The sequence below is a fragment of the Parasteatoda tepidariorum genome, chromosome 7 (genome assembly GCF_043381705.1).
Source record: "Parasteatoda tepidariorum isolate YZ-2023 chromosome 7, CAS_Ptep_4.0, whole genome shotgun sequence".
In the NCBI taxonomy this organism is placed as follows: Eukaryota; Metazoa; Arthropoda; class Arachnida; order Araneae; family Theridiidae; genus Parasteatoda; species Parasteatoda tepidariorum.
This window is the reverse complement of record NC_092210.1, coordinates 73976005-73998215: the sequence shown is the minus strand read 5'-3', so window position 1 is coordinate 73998215 and position 22211 is coordinate 73976005. Positions and strand designations below refer to the sequence as shown.

Here is a 22211-nt window from a genome sequence, read left to right as displayed (position 1 = left end):
TTCATCAGAGCGTATAATTCATAAAGTGAGCGCTTGGTACCAGATACCTCAGACTACCTATCAGCACCTTGTGGAATCAATGCCACGGCTGCTGCTAGCAGTTTTGAGGGCTAAAGGTGGTCCTACATACTATTAGCAGGGTGGTCATAATGTAATGGCTCTTCGGTGTATATGAAACTGGTTGGGCTACAAAATAAAACCATTAATATTTTATCAAGATAAAATTTTATTGGTTTCCAAACTTTTTAAGCTATTGAAGCGTAAATTACGTTAGAATTAAATTTGTACTTTTAAGAAAAAACCTACGATATCTAATAAACATTTTTAACGTGTGTATTTTTTTAGTTAGAAGGAAAAAAACAATAGCTGAGAGTATTTTAGCCGTTGTTACTTTTTGTCCTCCTTAAAAGAAGATTACTGTATTCAGTATATGTAGTTGATATCTGCTGTACAGGTGATCATTTTGTTTCTTCATGGCACGTGCGCTATTAGTTACTGAGTAAATTTTTCTCCCTCGGCAAGATTTGATTGTAAAATTGTTTGTAAGTTACATTTGAATACTTAACTAAGGTGGATTAAGTACCAAACAATCATTCTCCTTAGGTTTCAATAGCTTTTTGTGTCTTAAGAAAAATAATTTAATTTTGTAATAGTTAATTATTAACTTTCTTCCACAGATTGAGTAAGGTAGAGAATGTATTTCTGCCCATAGACAAGAGGTAGAATTTTTTGCAGGATTTAGAACTCTCAAAGAAAACATTTCTTTTCTTCTAATAGAATGCATTCAAAAGCATCTCGACTCTTAAGAGTTTATTACGTTATGTAACAATTTTTATTTTATTATAAATTCTTATATTTATTAGATTTTTTGCAAGTAATTTGTAGATTTTTTCCCCTGAGATAGCTATGGATTTCTCATTAAGATCAGGAAAAATGTCAGAGTAGGAAGAACAGGACTCTTTGCCTAAAAAGAAGATAATAATGCCGTCTGTGTAGGTAATTTAAGTTATGGCCATCTAGTTAATACTTTTTTATTATTATCAATAACAGAAGACTATTTACAAGAACAAAAATAATTTGATAAATAATATACTTAAATCGCACACTTTGAGCTTCACTTTCCCGGCATACTTAACACTGGCATAATGTTCTATATTGGAACAACTAAAAAAACGTTGGGAGTAGACACACTACATTTTCCAATCTGTATGAGGAAAGGAATAATCTACTCTCATAAAGAGACATGCTTTGGAGTTCGAGGGTGTGTCGCAAGATTAAGTCGCACGTCTTCAAAAAACTCTTGAGCTTACCTGGCTCTGATCTCAGCAATCCGTACATCATTAGAGGTACAGAACTATGATGGATTAGATGCAACTTGGACAGCTGTCGCTCCTTTTTTCTAAGCACGAAAAATACCTGCAAACAATAACAAAAAAAAACTCAGATTTTGTATTCATTTTTCAAAAATTTACTTGTACTATAAGTCCGGTAAACAATTCTCATTCCGCTCAGAGTTTTAATAATTACTAACCGATTTTAACTGAATGCAATTAATAAAACAAGAACTTTAAAAACTGCATTTTTTTAAGCAGACTAAAAAGACGAAAATAATAATCCAGTTTCGCTGAACCTAATGACTCTTGAATGACGTGAGAAATTTTGTGCAAAGCTATCGAAGTTTTTAAAAATATTTTCTTCTTTCTAATCTACTAGTAAAACGTAGATTTTTAAAATTTTACTTTATTATTTTCTTTTCAGTATTATGTCTGTTATGAAAAGTGATCGAAATTTAAGAAATATGTTGGCAATAAATAGACAATAAAGTTTACTCGCATAATATTTAGAACTTCTATTGGCATCACATGCTGAGTTAAGTTTAAAATTAAATACTCTAGTTAGTCAGGAAGTATATAAAATTTTGATGGATAATGAATTCTATTCTGTGATAATATGCTGATATAAATTCTATTTGCAGAAATCAGGAGATAATAAAACTCTTATCATCCAACACAGAGCTCCAGCTCAATTTTCATTACTCCTAACTGGTATGAAAGTGATTGAAATTAAATTCTCATAGTCAGTAGTCTGGCGATAAAATTCTAATTCGCAGGAATAAAATTAAAAATTACATCAAGCATTTCGCAATATTTAAGAATTTCAACATTCCACCTAACAGAAAAGTAATCAAAATTTCTGTTGACTATTATATGGTGATAAATTCCGCTCGTAGTGACCAGGAAACGATTAAAAATGGCATTATCATCAGTCCTTTAGATCCAGTTAAAATTTCAACATTCAATTTATCCGGAAAATAATCAAAATTCATATTAACTGTAATATGGCAATAAATTCCGTCTGTAGGGGTCAAGAAAGGGTTAAGACTCGTATCATCATCATGTATTGAGCACCAGTTAAAATTTCAGCATTCCAGCTATCCGGAAAGTAATCAGAATTTCTGTTGACTACTATATGGTGATAAATTCCGTTCGTAGTGTCCAAGAAACGATTAAAAATTTCATTATCATCAGGCCTTTAGATCCGGTTAAAATTTCAGCATTCCATTTGTCCGGAAAATAATGAAAATTTCTATTAACTGTAATATGGCAATAAATTTTGTATGTAGGGGTCAAGAAACGATTAAGACTTGTATCATTATCAGGTATTGAGCTCCAGTTAAAATTTCAGCATTCCAGCTATCCAGAAAGTAATCAGAATTTCTGTTGACTACTATATGGTGATAAATTCCGTTCGTAGTGGCCAAGAAACGATTAAAAATTTCATTATCATCAGGCCTTTAGATCCGGTTAAAATTTCAGCATTCCATTTGTCCGGAAAATAATCAAAATTTCTATTAACTATAATATGGCAATAAATTTTGTCTGTATGGGTCAAGAAACGATTAAGACTTAATTAACGAATTAAGAACGATTAAGAAACGCAATTTTACTCACCGTATCTGATAATTCAACAAATTTAGATATGTAAAAATACCACGTGATTTCAGCAAGCTAAAACACAAAAACAGAGCTTTATTGACAAATAAAAACACAAAAAGGCATTACTCTAGCCTTTATTAATTTAGATTTTTTTTTAAAAAAAAACTGGGTGGCCCCACCTCCTCCACACTCCGATCACCACCCCCGGAATTGATTCTCATTCATCATTGTTTATTTTGTCTTAAACCATCAATATTTTCCACAAAAACACGGAACATTTTGGTTTTAAAATATACAATTATTTTACCTTTATATAAGAGAATTTTGCTAAGATGTTAATTATAACTGAATGGATAATTACCTGGATTTGAAAAATAATCATCTGAACTTGAAATGAAAAAAAAAGCTGAACCTTAAGAACACAGATTGCGTGTGGCATAATAAGAAGAAATAAATGAGCACTAATTTTACTCGTAGACGAAACTTTTTTTTTTCTTTTTTTTCTTCCAATGCCCACCTGTGTTAACATTTCGTCAATTCAGGCATTTACAGGGCAATTTTGTTGGCCTCTCTTTCAGGGACACCATATTAGGTGGGCCAACGTTGCTCCCACAGTAAAGACAGATAGTACAGAGAAGGAAAGAACATCCATGCCTTGCCCTGGATTCGAACCCAGAACCTTTCTGATGCAAGGGCAGTCAGCTACAAAAGACCGGACAGCTACAAAACTTAGAATTCAAATACGAAATGGATCTCATCGCTCTTTTTATAAATTTTTTATAATTTTTTCTTATAAATGTTAAGATTTTTAACTGACAACACGTAATCTCTCTCTCCTTCAATTTTTTGCTACTTCAGATTGACATCTACTCGAGCACGAAATTATAAAATAAAGAAATAAAGATCTCGTGAAGGAAAATAATTTTTCAGAACAATGAATAAATAGTCAATATTTAAAGCAAAAAATATCACGAATAAGCGTCTAAATTTGCAATAACTTTGGAACAAAGGGAAATTTCTTAAGAACTCTCATTAAAATTTTAATACAAAATGATCCTATCAGCACATTGCATTTCATCTCTGTTGTATTTCAATGGATAGACAAAGATGGGTTTTTTTTACTTCAAGTTTAGTAGATAATTATTATTGAACTAACAATCGAATCGTACTTATTTTTATTCCATCGAGCTCATTTTACACTTTACTACACACCTTCTTAATTTCAAGTTTCTAAGTCTTATGGATTTTGCACAGTAAAGCTATCGTAAAGCAACAATAAATAAATAAATAATAATATTGAAATAATACAAAAATGAGGAAAAAATCGCAAAAATAGCACTTAAAATCGCAATAACTTTCGAACAAATTGGAATTTCGAAAAAAAGAACAAAAAACCCTGTAGTTGCATTCTTGCTGCCAGTGGTGTGGTCTGTCTGGCATTTTTCCCCGACAAGTTTAACAGTAAATAATTTTCTAACTATCGAGTGTTAAATTTCCTTACTTTATCATATTCTCTGTACATTTTCCTACACACTTTCTTAATTCTAAGTTTCTAAAACACACAGCCGCATTTACCAGCGCTGGTTATCCCCGTTTAATCCATTCTAAGCAAACAAAATGGACCTCAGATATATTACTGAGTTCGAGTTTGAATAACTTGAATTTCTAGAAATTGTTAAAAATAAGGGAATGCTGTAGCCTGGTTGTAAGAAATAATGACATAGAAGAGGTAAATGACAGAAATCATTTCCTGGAACCAACAAGTGAAGAACTCAGATCCGAAATTGACTGTCAATTGGAATCAGACACTGACTGCAGCATGTATAGTTTGTCTATGGTAAGAACTCCTCCCGCACACAAAGTCTGAGGTCGTCTGCTGCGGTGAAAACAAGAATAGCATATTTTAGGAAGGGCAGCTTCTCTTCTCTCTAGGAATAACACAATAAACCGAAGAAAAAGATTCCCCCTCTCTCTCTCTCTCGCCGACCTCAGCCAAAACGTGTCCGAAACAATGACCCCACACCCCTACTTGAAAAAATTATACCTTGTTGCCATAGTCACCACCACGGGTCCAGACGAAGGGGAGTTCTTATTTTAGACAAACTATACATACTGGCAAAATAAACTGTAGTTAAAGTCTGTGTATTTTTTTAACAAGTTTAACAGTTAGTTAAAACATTCTCGAACAAGTTATCGAAAGTTAATTTTTTTTATTTCATCGTAATTCCTGCACATTTATCTACAAGCGTTAGTATTTTCAAGTTTCAGAGTCTATAGTTTTAGTTATATTGTTTTTGCGCAGTAAAGCAAAATGCAACGTTCAGCTGAACACCCAAACAGTGGCGTTGGCGACGGCCATTACGAATTTTTAATTTAAAGAACACATGTATTAAAGCATACTTACTTTATATACATCTGGTCGATCATCAAGTCGTTCAAGTACCTCACAGCTCACTTTTGCTTTACCACTGTATCTAATTTTTGCATACTATAAAATATAAAAAAATTTACATAAGTGCCAGAGCGAGTCATTACCTCTGTAAATTTAAATACATCAGCTACTTCTGCAATCATTGTACTCGTTTGGTACGTTACTATTGTAATTGCAACCCTCATAACTCGCATTTCTAAGTTATTTTAGTAATTATAGTACTCAGTTATTGGCGTTACTTTGTAAGAATTAATTTACCTTTTTAAGTACGTTAGCAACATAATGATTGTAGCTTACCTTAAAGTTTACCACTACTAACAAAAATTGCATTCCCTAACTACAAATGAAAACATGTTTTGTCATCTTTGTTTAATAGAGATTGATAATCAGATGACAAACTCCCCCGCCTGATATGTTATTTATCAATATTAATAGTATTCTAATTTCCTCTGAAAAAGAAGTACAGGAGATGAGTTTCCATGCAAAATAAGTCCTGAATGTAAGGAACACCAAGTAAGTGCATGCAAGGCACAGGCACTTTATAGTAAAAAACATCAATGTTAGGAATAATAGACAATAGCATCCCGGTCAATGGCCCTTAAATTTAAAAAGAAATACATCAATGCAGGGACTACCGAGCAATATAGTATCAGTGATTGAAATACAACGCATTTTCTTCCTTGCTAAACTTTGAAAGAGAAGCGGCAATTAAATTCCAATTAGAGGCAACTCAGATTTGAAGTAGTAGAACTGCATGTTTGCTGTTTTGTAATCTTACGTCTGGACACATGATCTAGTCAAGCCTCTATACTTGACTAGGAAAAACACGTATGCTAAGAAACATACGATGACGCATTTAAAAATTTAAAAGTAAATGAACAATTGTTAATAGCCCGCTTCGTGAACTACATTTTTTTTTTCAATCAAGCCTAGATGAAAGTAATTCTCACTACTATAATTTTTTCAGCCTGTAAAGAAAATCAAGATTTGAGACGCAGCCAATTTAATATCTATTAACTTAAAAAACTCAGCAGTAAAATTTTATCGATTTTTCCTTATTCAATACACATTTTAAAATTAACTTATGTAGGAATAAAAAAAGAATATCGATAAGCGTAAAAATCTAAAATAACCACGAAAAAAAGCTGCTTTTTTTTCATTGGCAACAACCATGACTCAATTGGATAAAAATATGAAAACTATAAATGACTAGGACGCTTCGCCCCCTGCTCGCTGGCGCTCGCCAACCCCCGGAACTGCTTTCGCAGTTCATTTCGGATTGCTTCGCAATCCGATGCTCGCTTTGCTCGCTCATTGGATAGGTTCTTATCGTCTAGCTTTTGTATACTTTTTTGAACACTGAAGTTCCGAAAACTTTTCACTGTAGAAAATTCTAAACCTGTGCATTTCAATATTAATTTGAAATTGCAAACAGTTCACATATTTTTCTTAATCAAACTATTCTAAATTTCAGTTGTTGAGAAAAGTAACTGTTGTAAGTTTTGTTTTAAAGTCTTTCCCACCAGAGGGCTAAAACCATGTGTTGTAAAACAATATGAAATAGTACTGAACGCCGGATGTAAAGCATCGGCTTCAATGAAAATAATTTTGTGAGAATGTTTTTGATAATTTGGTGAGAATTCACCCGATTAGACATGTGATATGCTCACTACGTGCTCTTGCGCTCCGAAGCCTATAATTAAAAATGGAAACTGTTGCCAACGCGAGAAAAGAAATATCATCGATTTTATTGATACATACGTATTAGCGTTTTATATAATATACATTCTTAAAATGCAAATGCGTCTTATGAACCTGGGCTATAGTGAACACTCAGTTGTCTTGAACTTTTTTTGACGATTTCCTCTGAACTCCCATTTAACTGACATTATTTTACACGCTTATTCCATAAAGCTTAAAAATTACTGGGTTCGTAGTCATTTTGATATACTCGATTTTCCTGATAACAAATATGCTGTCCTTACTTGCCCTGATTTTCAGCTTTTTGTTCTGATAATCCTAATTGAGTGCGTTCAGAATATACCATTTTCTAAGTATAGCAAATGCCGATTTTTAAAAAGTAGATTTGAAGAATCGAAATATTTGGATTTTTGATTCAATAATTTTTTTAAAGCTAATAATGCTGGTAGGAATCACAGAATTCAATTGCTTTAATTTTTGGTCGTCTACTGATCATAGAGATAGTTTCAGGTATTGAGCCTTACCCACAGGAATCATTATCTGAACTCTCTTTTCAGGTTCATCACATGCGGCGCGTACAGTTTCATTTGGCATTTACTGCCATATCTTTTCAGTTACATTTTTCACTTTGCTCAAATTGATGATTTTATAATTATTAAGCTAAGAGACCATACATATGAACAAACAAAATAGTTCAGATTGGGGGAGTTGCGTGGTTATTCAATCTTCAACAAAAAGCAAGCTAAATATTTGCTACACCACTCCTAAACCATACGACGCACAGCACCATCCTGTTCGTTGTAGAAATATTTCACCCCATACATACTTTGGACACTCGGGAGTAAAATTTTATCCAAAACCTCAGTTTCATAATACTGGGCATAGATTTTTACTCCATTTACAACTGAAACTAACAGGTATTTGTCTTTTTTTGAAATAGCCACCAACAGGCAAAGCATTTTGATAACACGGAACATAATGCTGGCTCTCAGGGACCACTGTTGCCATTAGAAACTGACCATATTTTATCATTTTGGGGGTTGAGACTTTGCAGCAAAACAAATAATATTTCCTCTGAAGCGACAAACTCATCCCCAGCGTTCCAGACAAGAATTTCTTCCATGCACACTTTAGCTGCCTTTTTATCTTAACAGATTCTGAAAATCTATGAATTTCGCTCTTTTGATAAACTTAGCACACCGAGGTTCAGCATTGATCCCCTTGATATTTTGAACTCTCGGGATAACTTGCTTGCAGATCATTTGTATCCTTTCCCTGAACCTTTTCACAGTCTCTTTTGTCATAACAGACCATGGTCTGCCAGGTCTTTTTCGGCCGTCGACTGAGGCTATCTCATTAAACCTTCCGATAGTTCTGTAAATGAAATCTCTCTTTATCCCCAGGTCTTGCAAGTCTCTTAAAGTGTTGCCTGTCTTTTGACTAATTTATTTTTATCATAATTTCTTTTAATTTCTTTCATACTACCTAAGTAAGGAAAAATTATAAATAGTGAAACATATAAGCCTGCAATAGCTTATATATACACTAAATTGTTTGAAAGGAATTGGAACTGCAGTAATGCTTATATAATTTTTATTGAGCTTAAAAATTTGTATGAGAAAGTTATGGTCATGGCGTATGTATACTGTTCTAAAAAATGCTCTGATTTTGTCCTATCTTTTTTCTTTTTTTCTTAATGTTGTTCTGATTTTTTTCTTTTGCCCACTTTGAGACCTGAAGTTGGTAGTTAGTTTATAGTGAACTTTAATTTCATTTTCTGAATTTTCTTTTCATTTCTACAACATTAAATATGCAGAAGTTATATTGCAAATAGCTGTGTTTTTTTGCATTACATTAATTTTTACTTCTGCATCAGCTTCGCTTTTAAATTAGGGTGAACAAGTTGTCAAGCAACTCCCTCTTCTTAACACCCCTCCCTTTTTCTTGATGAAGGACAAGAAATGTAGGGAACTTTTGGGAAAAATTTTCTTCAGAACTCTTTTCGCAGAAATTGCTTTGTTGTTCATTTACGTCGCACTAGAGCTGCACAATGGGCTATTGACGACGGTCTGGGAAACATCCTTGAGGATGATCCGAAGACATTCCATCACAATTTTGATCCTCTGCAGAGGGGACGGCACCCCCGCTTCGGTAGCCCGACGACCTGCACAGAAGTTGTGTAATCGACATTAACCGTATCAGGACCGGTGAAAAAAATGTTTCCCCATGCCCGCACAATTCAAATTTATGTGTACTAAAGGGTATATGCACTTACTAATACAAGACGCAATGCGAGTGTAGACAACGTCCGTGTGATCCTGGACCACAAGTCTAGTAGTCACTAGGTCAATCGTTTTATACAGGGACTATGGATGGTGTTTTCTACACTAGGAAACGCTGCAAGCTCGGGACTGCCTAAATTTCCGGGTTACTGTTTCAGTTGTATTTTAAAGCCATTTGGCATCATTGTGTTTTGAGANGCGCTAACTGGCATTTCGATAATAGTTTTAAATTCTTGTAAATTCACTGCAAAAACTGGGGAAAGTCATTATAGAAAATAGCAAATGTCTTAGAATAACTCGCGAAAAGAAATGATCCAATATTAGTTAGAGCTAGTAAGGCCAAACGCTCCGTTCTTGAAGTAAAAGTGCGAGCTTTGCGCCAAAGTAACGTCACTAGAGTGACGTCGGAGGATCGGCGAGGCGCGAGATACTTCAAAGGAGTGAACTAGCCCTTCTATTCTCTTTAGCCCTGTATCAGAATAACATGTAATAAGCAGCTGCAAACTTTTTAACCGGAACAAGAGTAGGTGCCGAGCTCGAGATTGTTATTGTTTACAATTCTATTGAAAACACCATCCATATATCATAACGAGAAATGTGAAGGGAGAATCATGCAATCACGGTCTTGAAGGGATTGAAAGGTTCTGAATAATTTTTTCCCTGGGGAAAATGAAAATACTGGTTCTCTTCTGAAAAATACTGGTTCTTTACTAATAGTGGAAATGAAAATTGGTAAAGTCTGCATAAAATCAAATTGTAGTTCATCGAATACTACTAATTTTTGAGTTTCTTAGAATTTAAAAATTAATCGAATTAAGATAGCTTTTTTTATGTTTGATTTATTACATAATTACTAAGTTATATTAATTATATGTTTTAAGTATTTATATTATTATGTATTTAAGTAATATGTTTGATTTATTAATAATTAGTAAGTGATATTAATTAATATGTAATTAATATCGTTGTCATATGCTGAAAAATAGAATTTCGACGAATTTGGATAACCAACATTATGTTCGACTTATTGATGAATCTGAAGACAGTTTATTAAATACAGATCGATGTAAAATGTTACCCAGTAAAACTGGAATAAATCAAATATGTTCAAATACCATTTCGCAAGTTGATTGGATATTCCAGCTTTCGTTGATATTCTTCTTTTGAATAAGTAAGTTTAGACTATCGTAGAATTTTCCATCGAAATATGATTATTAGATTAAGGTTTTGTTTACACAAACCTACAGGAAGTGAAAAACCCTTAGGAATATTTACTTTTATCTTTGAGTTAAGGGAGGTATAAGCAGTTACTTCATTTTCTTTCTAGATTTCGTCTGTTCCTATTTCTTTTGAAAGTAAAGAAATCAGTCATTTTGTAACGATACTGTTTCCATAACAGCAACACGCATGGAAACATCAAAAAATACTCTTTTTCAATATTGTATGAGAGGAGTGAGGAAAATTGGAAACGGATCTAAGAAATTTTAGCAATCTTTTAATTAAAAAGCCATATCTATCAATGACGATCGTCAAATGTTATTTAGAAAGTTCAATTTGTAACATTGAAGTTAACCAACTGATTTTAAGTAATACGCTCAAACTAAGTCTCAAAGGAAAATTGGTTTTTTACAATAACTACCTGATAAATATTTGCTAACAACAGAAAAGAAAGCACTCTCAATCGGTTGCTCTCTCAAGTTACTGGAGTTCATGTACACATAAGAACAGATTTTCAGTTGTATTGCATGGGTTGTCCAATAAGGTCCACATCCCCTCTCTTGATTTTTTTACTAATTGCAGCTGCAGTTAATATGGTGACTTGGTACAGTAAAGTGGCTGTGCCCAATAAAAAAAGGGGGAGGAAATACTGCTCGGCCTGGTGAAAAAAAAATGACGAATGAGAGTTTCGAATTTAAATACAATTCGAGATACGAAAAGAAATGAATTATTAAGTGAGTGTTTTGGAGCACCTTTGAACTTGACATTAATGAATGAAAAAGTAAGAAAAAAGAAAAACGTTTAAAACGTGCAATTATTTGTTTGTGATTTTCCTCACTGTAATGTGACGAAATCGTCTAGTGAGAAAAGCAGGAAAAAACATGTTTTTGTTTTGCTCACTGTACAAAGCTTGAACATCGTAAGTAATGGCAAACTGTTATAATTACGTAGTTGTTTGGGAAATTACTTCCTCACGTCCCAGCGTAATAAATCACAAACGAACGCACCTTAAGTTTCACTTAATCAATGAATAATGAAATCAATCATGCTCTATAACAGAGGTTTTCTTCAACTTGCCGTGTACGAAGCTTTTTTTTTCCCGCACATCGAAGCGTTTATGAAATAAAACAAACTTCAGAGTTTTTTTTTTACCTATGACGTACGATCATCTTTTGATTATATTTTCTCTATGGAAATAGCTAATTACTTCATTTAAACCAATTTTTTCATGGAACAGAACATTTTTAAATATATAAGATAACTTACGTGGTAGAAAATGATGGCATTTGTGACAACTAAAGCTGCATTGTAAGGCACCATTATCCTTCTTAAATCAAATGGTTTCCGATATTTCATATACAGAGGTCCCAACCAAAGAACAAATAGAAGATAAAATCCAACTATGCCAAAATTAAGCACCGCATTGCCGACTAAAGGCCAAGTCAATACGACTGGATCTGAAAATATTTGATATAATTAACACAATTTTACCCTTAATAAATAACGTACCTTTTCATAGATAATATAATAGGTAAAGGGGCCCAAAAAGAGATGGAAGGACTGTGTAGATGAGGATTTTGCCATCCTAAAAGTAAAGAACTGGAAAACAATTGCTGGGAGAAGGGCAGAATGGGAAAAGCTTCTGAGGAAGGCGCAGGCTCACAAAGGGTTGTCATGCCAATGCTGATGATGAAAGGGAAAAATGACACAAATAACAAATTATTGTAATGGGATGCCTGCAAATGACGTAGTGTGGGTATCTCGATCCTGAATTATAGTTGAAATGTTGAATTATAGTTGAATGGCATTTGTTTACGTTAGCAGCTGTTCTTTCCATTCTATTTCGAGCAAGTCAAGCCCATCAAGTGTTAATTCTCGCAAGTGACTTCCATATTCTTACACAAAGATTCTTTCACAAGGATTTCAATTATTTCACTATGTATTTCTTACTTTACACAAATACAGGCATGAACAATTTATTTCCAAGTAAAGTTCGTATAACGAGTACGGCATCTCCGAAACAAAAAGTCTCCGATTACAAGTTTCCGAGTCATCGTTGAAATAGTAATATTAAAGATACAAAAACTGTATGCTTATAACGAGTTGAAAATTACACACCTCTCCCACAATTGGGAAATTTTTTTTTTTTAAATCCAAAAATTAAAGTGCAAAATGAAGAAATTTTTATTTATTTCTGGCATTAATATCGAACAGTGATAAACGAACACCATTTTCCTTTTATTTTAATAAAAAAAATTTCTCTTGCGTTTACGAAGCAAACGTGCTTGGAAATTCACCACCCAAGTCATTTTTTTTCTAACAAACGAAAAATTCTGCCATTTCTAGTAACCCTGCCGCCCACTTCAAAAGCATGCACCTTTTGTTGACAGCAAACCTGTTCCCTTATTCACCCTCTTGACAGCTCAATAATAAAATTATCATTCAGTGTTATTTAAAGGGCCAAAAGCCATTACATACTCTTAGTCTCCAGTCTTTTATATTGCTATTTAAATATTTAATGTGCGCATTTGTTTATGACAACAAGCTTGTTCTTCTGTCCCATATAATGTCTTATTTATTGATTATTGATTTATTTCCCATGTCCATAACACTACAAACAATCAACCAACAAACTCGCTGTAAGAAAAGTTTCCTATGCTATTATGAATTGTCATTATTACCGAATTTCACTGTAGTAGATTTCGGATAACGATCTGATTGCCTCACTTCTATTACAGCGTAGCTAGTTTAAACTCTCTATTTCATTCCACGTAAGCGGCTAACCATCACGGTTGAATGGAAAAACGTTTGCCCACAGACTTAAAGTTTGTCGAACCTTCTGATCATTTAATTGCCAGTATAAACAGCATCAGGAGTGAATATTGCCCATTCACTCTTGTTAGCAGGCAGCATATGATATTACATGCGGATTTTGTAGTGTTTAACTGGAAGAAATACTCATTGTTGCAACATTCCACGTAAGTGGCTAACCGTCATGGTTGAATGGAAAAATGTTTGCCAATAGAATAAAGTTAGTCGAACCTTTTGATCGTTTAATTGCCAGTAAATAGCATCAGGAGTGAATATTGACCATTTACTCTTGTTATCAGGCAGCATATGATATTACATGCAGATTTTGTAGTGTTTAACTGGAAGAAATACTCACTGTTGCACATTAGCAACCAGAAGTTAGCTGATCTAGTTTAGTTTCGTAAAGTAAACATCCATATGGATGGTGTTTTCTATACTAGGCTGCGTTTCAAGGTCTCTCTATTGCATATATTTTCGGGTTACTCTTTTCTGTGTATTTTGAAGCCATTTAACCCACAGCGTGATAATTGTGCTTTGAGACTTCTCTTAAGTATTTCTTGTATACGAGTATTTGTTACCTGATTTGCTATTTGTGTTTAAGAATCGTCATTTGAAGACCTGTCATTTTAAGACATAAGAATCGTCATGTGAAAAACAAAATCGTTATAAAGCACTTCTTACCTCGTCAACAATATACCATTTTCGAAATTTAAACTAAATTTGCTATATCGAAAAGAAAGTTATGACAAGGAGCTTCGAAAATGTCCAAATTAGGGTTAAGGTTTTAAGCTTAGTGGAAAAAAGCTTTGAGTTGTTGTTGCGATGGACTGAGGTTAAGGATACCACTTGATTCACTCCTAATATAAGATCGATGTATTCCAGCTAGTCTGGGAAGTGAAGACGACCGATCTCATTACTGACCACATTACCACAATTGTGCCGCTGGTCACGAAATCGTGAAGCCTTTATTACTGACCACATTACCACAATTATGCCGCTGGTCACGAAATCGGGAAGCCTTAACATCTATGACCCCTTGGCTCTTATGAGGCTGTTGCGGGGATGCTTTTTATGTCATATTAATTGTATTTATAATTTAAATGGCCAATGAAAGACACCGGCCCCCTCTAAAAGACGAGGTTGAAATATTTCTACATTTAGTGTACTTCTTTTTTCTGAACTGAATTAAAATCTAGTGATAATTAAATACAAATAATAAAGAGAAATCGTTAGTCTAGGAGTAATGAAAATTCATATTTACTTGTGTTGTCGATTAAGAAATCTTCTAAATATTCGTAAATAAATCGAATAACCATTTTAGATCCTTCTGATGAGAGCTGTAAAAATTAAGCAATATTAAAGTTAAACAACATTAAAACTAAACAATGTTGAAATAGGAGTCATAAGTAAACACGGAACAAAAAATAGTTCTTCCTATTTTTAAATAACTTTTAAAAATACCAATTATAGTAGGTAATTATAAGTAGGTAACCAATACCTATACCAATTATAATAGTAGGTAACCTATACCAATTATAAGTAGGTAATTGGGAAATTAATTTGATTTTGAAATTAAAATATTATTATTACTATTTTTAAATTAAACTTTAAATAAATTCTAAATGCATTTGGAAATAAATACTATTTCAGGAAAGGATATTTTTTTATTAAAAATTAATAATTTTTTTTAAAAAATTTTTCTTAGTTGAAAAAGATATTAAGACCACTAAACAAATTTAGAAACTAAATTTCACAACAATAATATCATATAGAGGTTTACCTCTTTTTTTTTGCCTCATTTCATTATTCCAAAAAGCTTTTACCGCCATAAATTGCCTAAAATTAACATAGTAACAAATGACTTAGCGATGTCACATTGTATTGTTGTTGACAATGAAATGTGAGACTTAACCCTGTCTCAATTATGCATAAAACGACCAATATTTGCGTTTATAAGTATTAATTTATTAATAGGAATGGTCAGGAAAAACTTAATGACTCACCTCTGATAAAATGTTGAGAACAGACCTCTTACCTTCGGCAGTTTTAAGAGCCAAGTGAGAATTAGTTTTTCTAATTGTATTTCGGGTGTAGGAAGTTGTTGAGGTAAACGACGTTGGATACTTCCTTAATGTGTTATGTTTTTGAAAATGTCATAAGTATTTCTGATATTTATTATCGAATAAGTTTTTCTATTTGTGATTCTTTGTTTTAAGATTTTTAAAATAAATGTTTTTCATTTTTCTATTAAAGTTCAGTATCATGCTAGTTTTTATCCCTAAACTCATTGAATTGAGTAAATTGAATAATAAGTTTTCTCAATATAGTTTTTTTCTCTAATGATTTTTTTTCCATTTTCGAATGTGATTTGGGCGGATTTCTGAAAATTTATTAAAAAAATATATGAGCTCTTATATCCATCTAGAGCAGGGGTTTCCAACTTACATGAGGCCGGGGGCCACAATTAAAAACACAAATCAAATGGCCCAGCAATCGCTGGTCGATTCGAATTCNTAGATTTTTGAAAATATTTAATTGCATATTAAAAAAATCGGACTACAATAACTTAAATCTGCACCCATGTATTAAACAATTAATGTGCAACAGATATCTAATTGTTAAGATATTAAACTTTAAAAAGGTTGGTATTAAAACTTACATAGTGGCACACAAAATATTCAATGACAAAATTGAGCTTTGTCTGCCGCAACCACCAGAGAATAGATATTTACATTTTAAATTTACAAATGTGTGTGTAAATATTTTCGTCCAAAATGAGTGCCTTCAAAAAGTAAAATCGGAGAATTTCTTCGAGAAATTCCTGATACACACATGCTAAATTATATTCACAAAATGTAAAAAAATGAAATAAAAAAGAGCAACATTCGCGATTATTTTTGTATTTGAATAAATATTTTCTTGGATGCAAAACCTGAGAAATAATTTTTTTTGCACCGTTGGTATGATACATTTCACAGAAACGAAGAAATTAGGTTTTTATTTCCGAGAAAAATATTTTAAACCCATATAGATTTTTTACGAAAATTGTCCACAAAAAAATGAGAACTAATATATTTTAGTTCGCGGGCCACAAAAAAAGGCTTCGCGTGCCGGATGCGGTCCCCGAGCCGCCAGTTGGAAACCACTGATCTAGACTCTAGAGGATTCAATCTAGATGGAATTCTCGGGAAACACAACGAAATCATTTAACATCAGGTAGATTTAACATAGAAGCGATCAGTTAGTTTCAATATAATATTGTATTGCTAGAAAAGGCTAGGCTCCTGAATGTTATCTACTAACATTAAATCAAAAGTAAAAAAAAGAAGAAAAAAAATCAGCAATAATCTTTCTGTATATACAAAAGCAAAAGCGTTACATTTCACTTACAGTGTTCTTCTCTATAATTTATCTTCATTTTTCAAAAAAATAGTATGCTTAGTATGAAGAGCTGTTTTGCACCAAATAATTTTAAGCAGCAGATTGTTTTTAATTTCTTAACAAGGTTTAATACTCAGCTATCAGGCAATAATTCTTAGTTTTCTTTTAATAAAAACTTGACAGTATAATTTAAAAAAGAATTTTGCTTTAAAGGAAAACCTAAATTAAAGTACTAAAAAAATTGATTAGTGCATTAATGAAAAAAATAATATACATGGTAGCGTAAATAATAAATTTTTTTTAAATGTTAAAATTTAGTCAAATAGCTCCGCGAAATAAGCGCGGTCAGGTAATTAAAAAAATTATTTTAAGATTATTTAAATAAAAGCTAATTATATAATCAAAACAATTAATGTTTATTACATATTCTGGGAGAAAAAACTAAGATTAATCCACGAGGGTTGGTAAATGGAGTGAGCAAGGGGCAAAGCCTCCTAATTATTAAAATAAATATATAGAAATAAATTAAGGGTGCTTCTAAAATTCTGATTTTTGTATTTTTTTTTATTATTTTTGTCACAAGTTGTATTTAAATGAGAAACATACAAATGCTGTCAGATTTAGTGCATTACAATATAATGTAAGTCTCTAAAGAAGGAAATACTAACAAATATATATTATTTATAAATAAAGAAATTTGGGTGGGATTATAATTTAGAGGATCATTATTCCTTATTTATATTAGGTGTTAGTGGACATCAAAGTTGAAATGATAACTTTGAGATAGTTAGCATATTATCAATTATTCTTTTGCTAAATAAATGGTAACAATAAAAAACTAATTTTAACTAATAATACTGATTTTAACTTCTAATCATATCGAAAACTCATTTGAATTATGTTGGTTAGTTATCGTCTCATGGGCATGGAAAATAAATCAATAAGACACTATATAAGACGGAAGGTCCTAAGTATTCATTTTTCTATATACACATTTCTCCCTAGCCAGATTGGTTGATTGGCCCCTTTTTAGCCAGATTGGCTCCTTTTTAGTCATATTGGCCCCTTTTTAGCCAAATTGGTCCCTTTTTAGCCAAATTGGCCCCTTTTTAGCCAGATTGGCCCCTTTTTATAGATATGGATAGATATGGAATTATGTGTAACGATTTTATTAAATATAAATTAACTGAATAAATTTCGGTTTAAACATTCGAGTTGTGTTGAGAGGACTCCTAGATCAAATTGACCAACTTCTCCCTAAGTTTTCGATCCAACTCTGACTAAAATTAGATTTTCGCTGCAAACTTTTGAATTAATTGTTACCTAGTTCATTTTTGTTCTAATTTTTAAAATCATACGATACACAGTGGTCATCACGGTGATGATGACTATTTGCTTGGGTAAAGATGGTAACACGAATGCCAGAACTGTCAGAAAATGCATTTGTTATTGCATATTGATAATATTTTAATGACGCTTTTATATTAATTTAAAAATTTCTATAGAAGGAATTTCAATCTGTAAAAGAACGAACAAAAAAGCTAATTCAGTTTTTAGAGAAAAGAGCGAGACTGTTATATCAACTCGAAAATTAACTCAAGTCATTTTGACAGATATTTTATTAGACTGACTCATCGAATCGAACAATCAAATGAATATTATTAAAGGGAAAACAACCTCCATTAAGAAATTCATTGCTAATTGTGCTAGAGAATTTCTTTTTTTCTTTAATGAATATAAGTAGTTTTAGATCGTACTATAACTTTTACCCGTAAGATTTTAATAATAATACATAATTATTATTAAATTATACACATCCTTTGTTGATAATTTAATGATAATTATTTCCAATTATTGCAAATTGATTATTATTGCAAACTTACCAAACGTATCAAATGTTACTGAGGCTCGTAAGTTTTAAACACATACTGACTCTCTTTTAAGAAAAATAGTTAATGATCTTACTCCAAATTCAGTTTACTTCGTCTACTGTAAGATTATCGTAAGTTTCCTGAATAGGAAACTTAGTTAATGTCACAATAAGCAATTAAAAATTATCTAACCTCAACGCTCTTTCTTCTATTTATTTTGCACTTTTATTTTCCCGGTTGAGGTCAAATAATTTCAAGTTTTCAAGATGGCAAGTTATGCTTAGATTTAACTCCGCAGTAACTCTGCTCTTTTTTTCCTTGTGTTCCTTGAAGAGGATGAGCTGCTGGTTCATTTTTATACGATATCAACTTGCTCTTTTATGTTGGAGTTAATTTTTAACCCCTTCACCTTCACTGGCTTTCTTCAATAATTTTCCAGGGGATCTGGTTACCTCTTCTTAACAGTATAGAGCAGGGGTGTCAAACTCAAAAGCTGACTTGGGCCAAATAAACAATGCTTAACTTTAGGTGAGCCGCAAAAAAACGAAAAATCAATGTTCATAGAAACAGATATTTTTATTTCGAATAGTACATTGTAATAAACATACATAAAGTTAAATTATTGTTTGATACTTGACATCTCTTCTCTGCTACCATCTTTCCTATTTTGGGAGAAATTTTATTGGCCGAGACTACTTTCAAAATTGACCCAACGTGAGCGTTATTAATACGGTTTCGGACTGGAGATTTACTTCCATTCATAACAGAAAATAATTGCTCGCACTTATAAGTACTTCCAAACATGGAAATAATTTCTTATGCCAATTTTCGAGTTATTTTCAAACCTTGACGGTAAATATTTGTTAAATTCAGGCACACCCACTTCAATGAATTTTGCGTTCAAATTTGAGTCGCATTGCATCTCAATCACTTCCATTTGCATATTACTGGGTACTGAGTCTACATTTATTGAGAAAATCGAAGAAAACAAACAAAATTTGTCTTCCAAAGAATTGAAATCTCTAAACCTTGTTTCAAATTCTGTTCTAAGATTTGAAATTTTTTCTGCGTATTTTTGATACGATGCAGTATTCCTGGAATGGCAGATGCCGCAAGCCAATTAGAATCTTACATTTTCGCGTGTACAATTTAAAGTGATCCGTATAGTTTATAAATAAAGTATATTATAATTTTATATGCTGGTTTGCTTTCGAATTCACATTTCTGTTTTATTTTTACTTTGCATCGGATTTATTGACTGGGCCGCCAAAATGTTCATCTCGGGCAGCGAGTTTGACACCCCTGGTATAGAGCATCAGCTAGCCAGATTATCTGTAGATCTCCGTTTGCTTATAGTCAGAATCTTAATCCTACCTCCCTCTATTTATTCTCTCTGCCTGCCATGGCTAGCTAAATCAACTTAAATTTAAACAACTAATAAAATGGGGGGAAATTTTCATGCTGAGTGAGACTAACTTCCGCTTTTGCTCTCACTGACCATCCGAAAGTGTACACCCACGCACCACGATGAGGTGAGGGTCAGGAAATTGATGATATCAACAGATCTTATTCTAGAACATTTTCGACAGTGCCTTAGCGAGGGATAGTCTCTGGGACATTGTCTCCTCATTGAAGAATAAAATTTCTCTTAAATTGCTTTAAATTTCTCACTCTAGTATTCAACTCTTTGTAAGTATAGTGTACAGGGGAACGGGTTTAGTCAAAATCAGACTCGCCACTACTGAGAAAAGTGCGCCTAAAAAATCTAAACCTGTTTGATTGCAAAAGAAAATATAGAAATGTTGAAACACAATTCTTGGAAACACCCCCGAGTTACACCAGGCAATCAAGCAGGTTTCAATGTATTTCATCACACTTTCCTCATTAGTAACTACATTTTGATAGCGTTTTCTTTTCTTCCTTGCTTACAATATTAATTTGCAACCTCTAATGTATGTTTTTTTTTATTTTGTTCTTTACAAGAATTCAAAAAATAATTATTAGGAGCAGTCATTATGGGACACAGCATAATAATTAATTGTACTGTCTTTTAATAATTTCAACTCGTATCCTATTAACCCCATTTAATTATTAAATTGTATTTATTATTCTTAGAGTTGGACAAAAATCAGTTTTACTTCAAATTGAAAACTCTTTCAGATGCAGCATTGCTAAGTGAAGCAGTCAATAAAGTCAAAACTAGAAAAGACGGTAGAATCATTACTTGCAGAAAGTTTAATGAACCCTATAACAATTCCCATTAGTAAATCTTCAACCACCTTAATCAATTTGAGAATCTATTTCCTGTTGGAAAAAAAGTATTACTACTCAAAGAGAAAAAAATGAGGAGCGAATAAATTCTTTAATAATAAAAGGTCATGAAATCTTCATATTATCCTTGAATCTTTAAATATTTGTTACTATCCTCATTTGAATCGTTGCAACTGTTTTAATCAACACCTGTTCTAATGTTTATTCTGTTGATTTTGTTCTAATCATCACCAAATACATCATTATAATATTTTATACCTATATTAGTATATTTGGCACTTATTACATAACACTTCAACATTTAAGTTTTTGCGAAAAATATATTTGTCAGTGACAGCCAAATAAAGCCGAAATTAAAAAAAAGAAAAATAGAATTCTTATTAGAACTTGCTAAAGATTTTGGAGCGTGGCCATTTCTCTGTCTAATTTACTATTAAAATATTTATAAATGGAAAAACAAAGTTCTTTTAAATCTCATTCATTAAAATATAAATAAACTATCTTTGCTACCACTGGAAAAAATATTTTCTGTAACTTCGGAAAACCCGTTGAGGAATTCTTTTCAAAACTGCACCAATTTCTTTATTACCAGTAGTATATATTACAGTCTATAGTGCACAATAATTTAGTTTCATCTGTGAATGCTGATTTTCTACGGTTTTCCTAAACGGATTTTTTATTATACTTTTCTCCTTTAACTTTGCTTAGCACATAGTTTATTTTATTTTATTTCAATTAATACATATTATCAATAAAGCATTAGTATCAGTAATAATATGGCGATTTTTTACGGTTCCGCAAAATGAATAAGTATCTTTTCTTCAATATTTTTGCTTTTTAGCACATAAGTTTTTTTTTATATCAATTGACAGATTACCAATATTAATTAAGCATCATTGTCGTCAATAATAATATGTCGATTTTTTACGTTTCACCTAAGTAAATGAATACAACATTCCCATCAATATTGCCCTTAAATACATAAATATTTTTTTTCTATTCAATTACCGTTGATTTTAAATAAATAGTTTTTTAGAAGAACGTTTTATAAGAAATGTAAATTTTAAAAAAAAGTGAGTGGTATCAGACAGCTTTAAAAGTATAAATTTGGTAACATAGACCTCGCGTGTTACCACATATTGTTCATTGAATTTATCTGACATAGCTAATTTAAGATAATTGGGTATAATATAGCCTACGTCACAGGTTGTGTTGTTCCTACTAAATTTAACCCATGAACGGCATTTTCTGCGAGCCTAACTTCAAGCCACAAATAAACAAACGAAGTGTTCGATCGTTTAAATAGCTG

The 22211-nt window shown here is 32.2% G+C and overlaps 1 protein-coding gene across 1 annotated transcript in view; it reads right to left on the bottom strand.

Moving 5' to 3' along the window:
• LOC107450593 (very long chain fatty acid elongase 7) overlaps positions 1 to 22211 on the bottom strand; it is a 35406-nt gene that overhangs the window by 7557 nt on the left and 5638 nt on the right. Inside the window, exons 2-7 of the mRNA XM_043039378.2 lie at positions 15383 to 15506; positions 14641 to 14716; positions 11835 to 12025; positions 5341 to 5424; positions 2952 to 3008; positions 1311 to 1416 (exon numbers count right to left, since the gene is read on the bottom strand). Coding sequence (XP_042895312.2) covers positions 1311 to 1416; positions 2952 to 3008; positions 5341 to 5424; positions 11835 to 12025; positions 14641 to 14716; positions 15383 to 15506 — 638 coding nt within the window. The remainder of the gene's footprint in view (positions 1 to 1310; positions 1417 to 2951; positions 3009 to 5340; positions 5425 to 11834; positions 12026 to 14640; positions 14717 to 15382; positions 15507 to 22211) is intronic.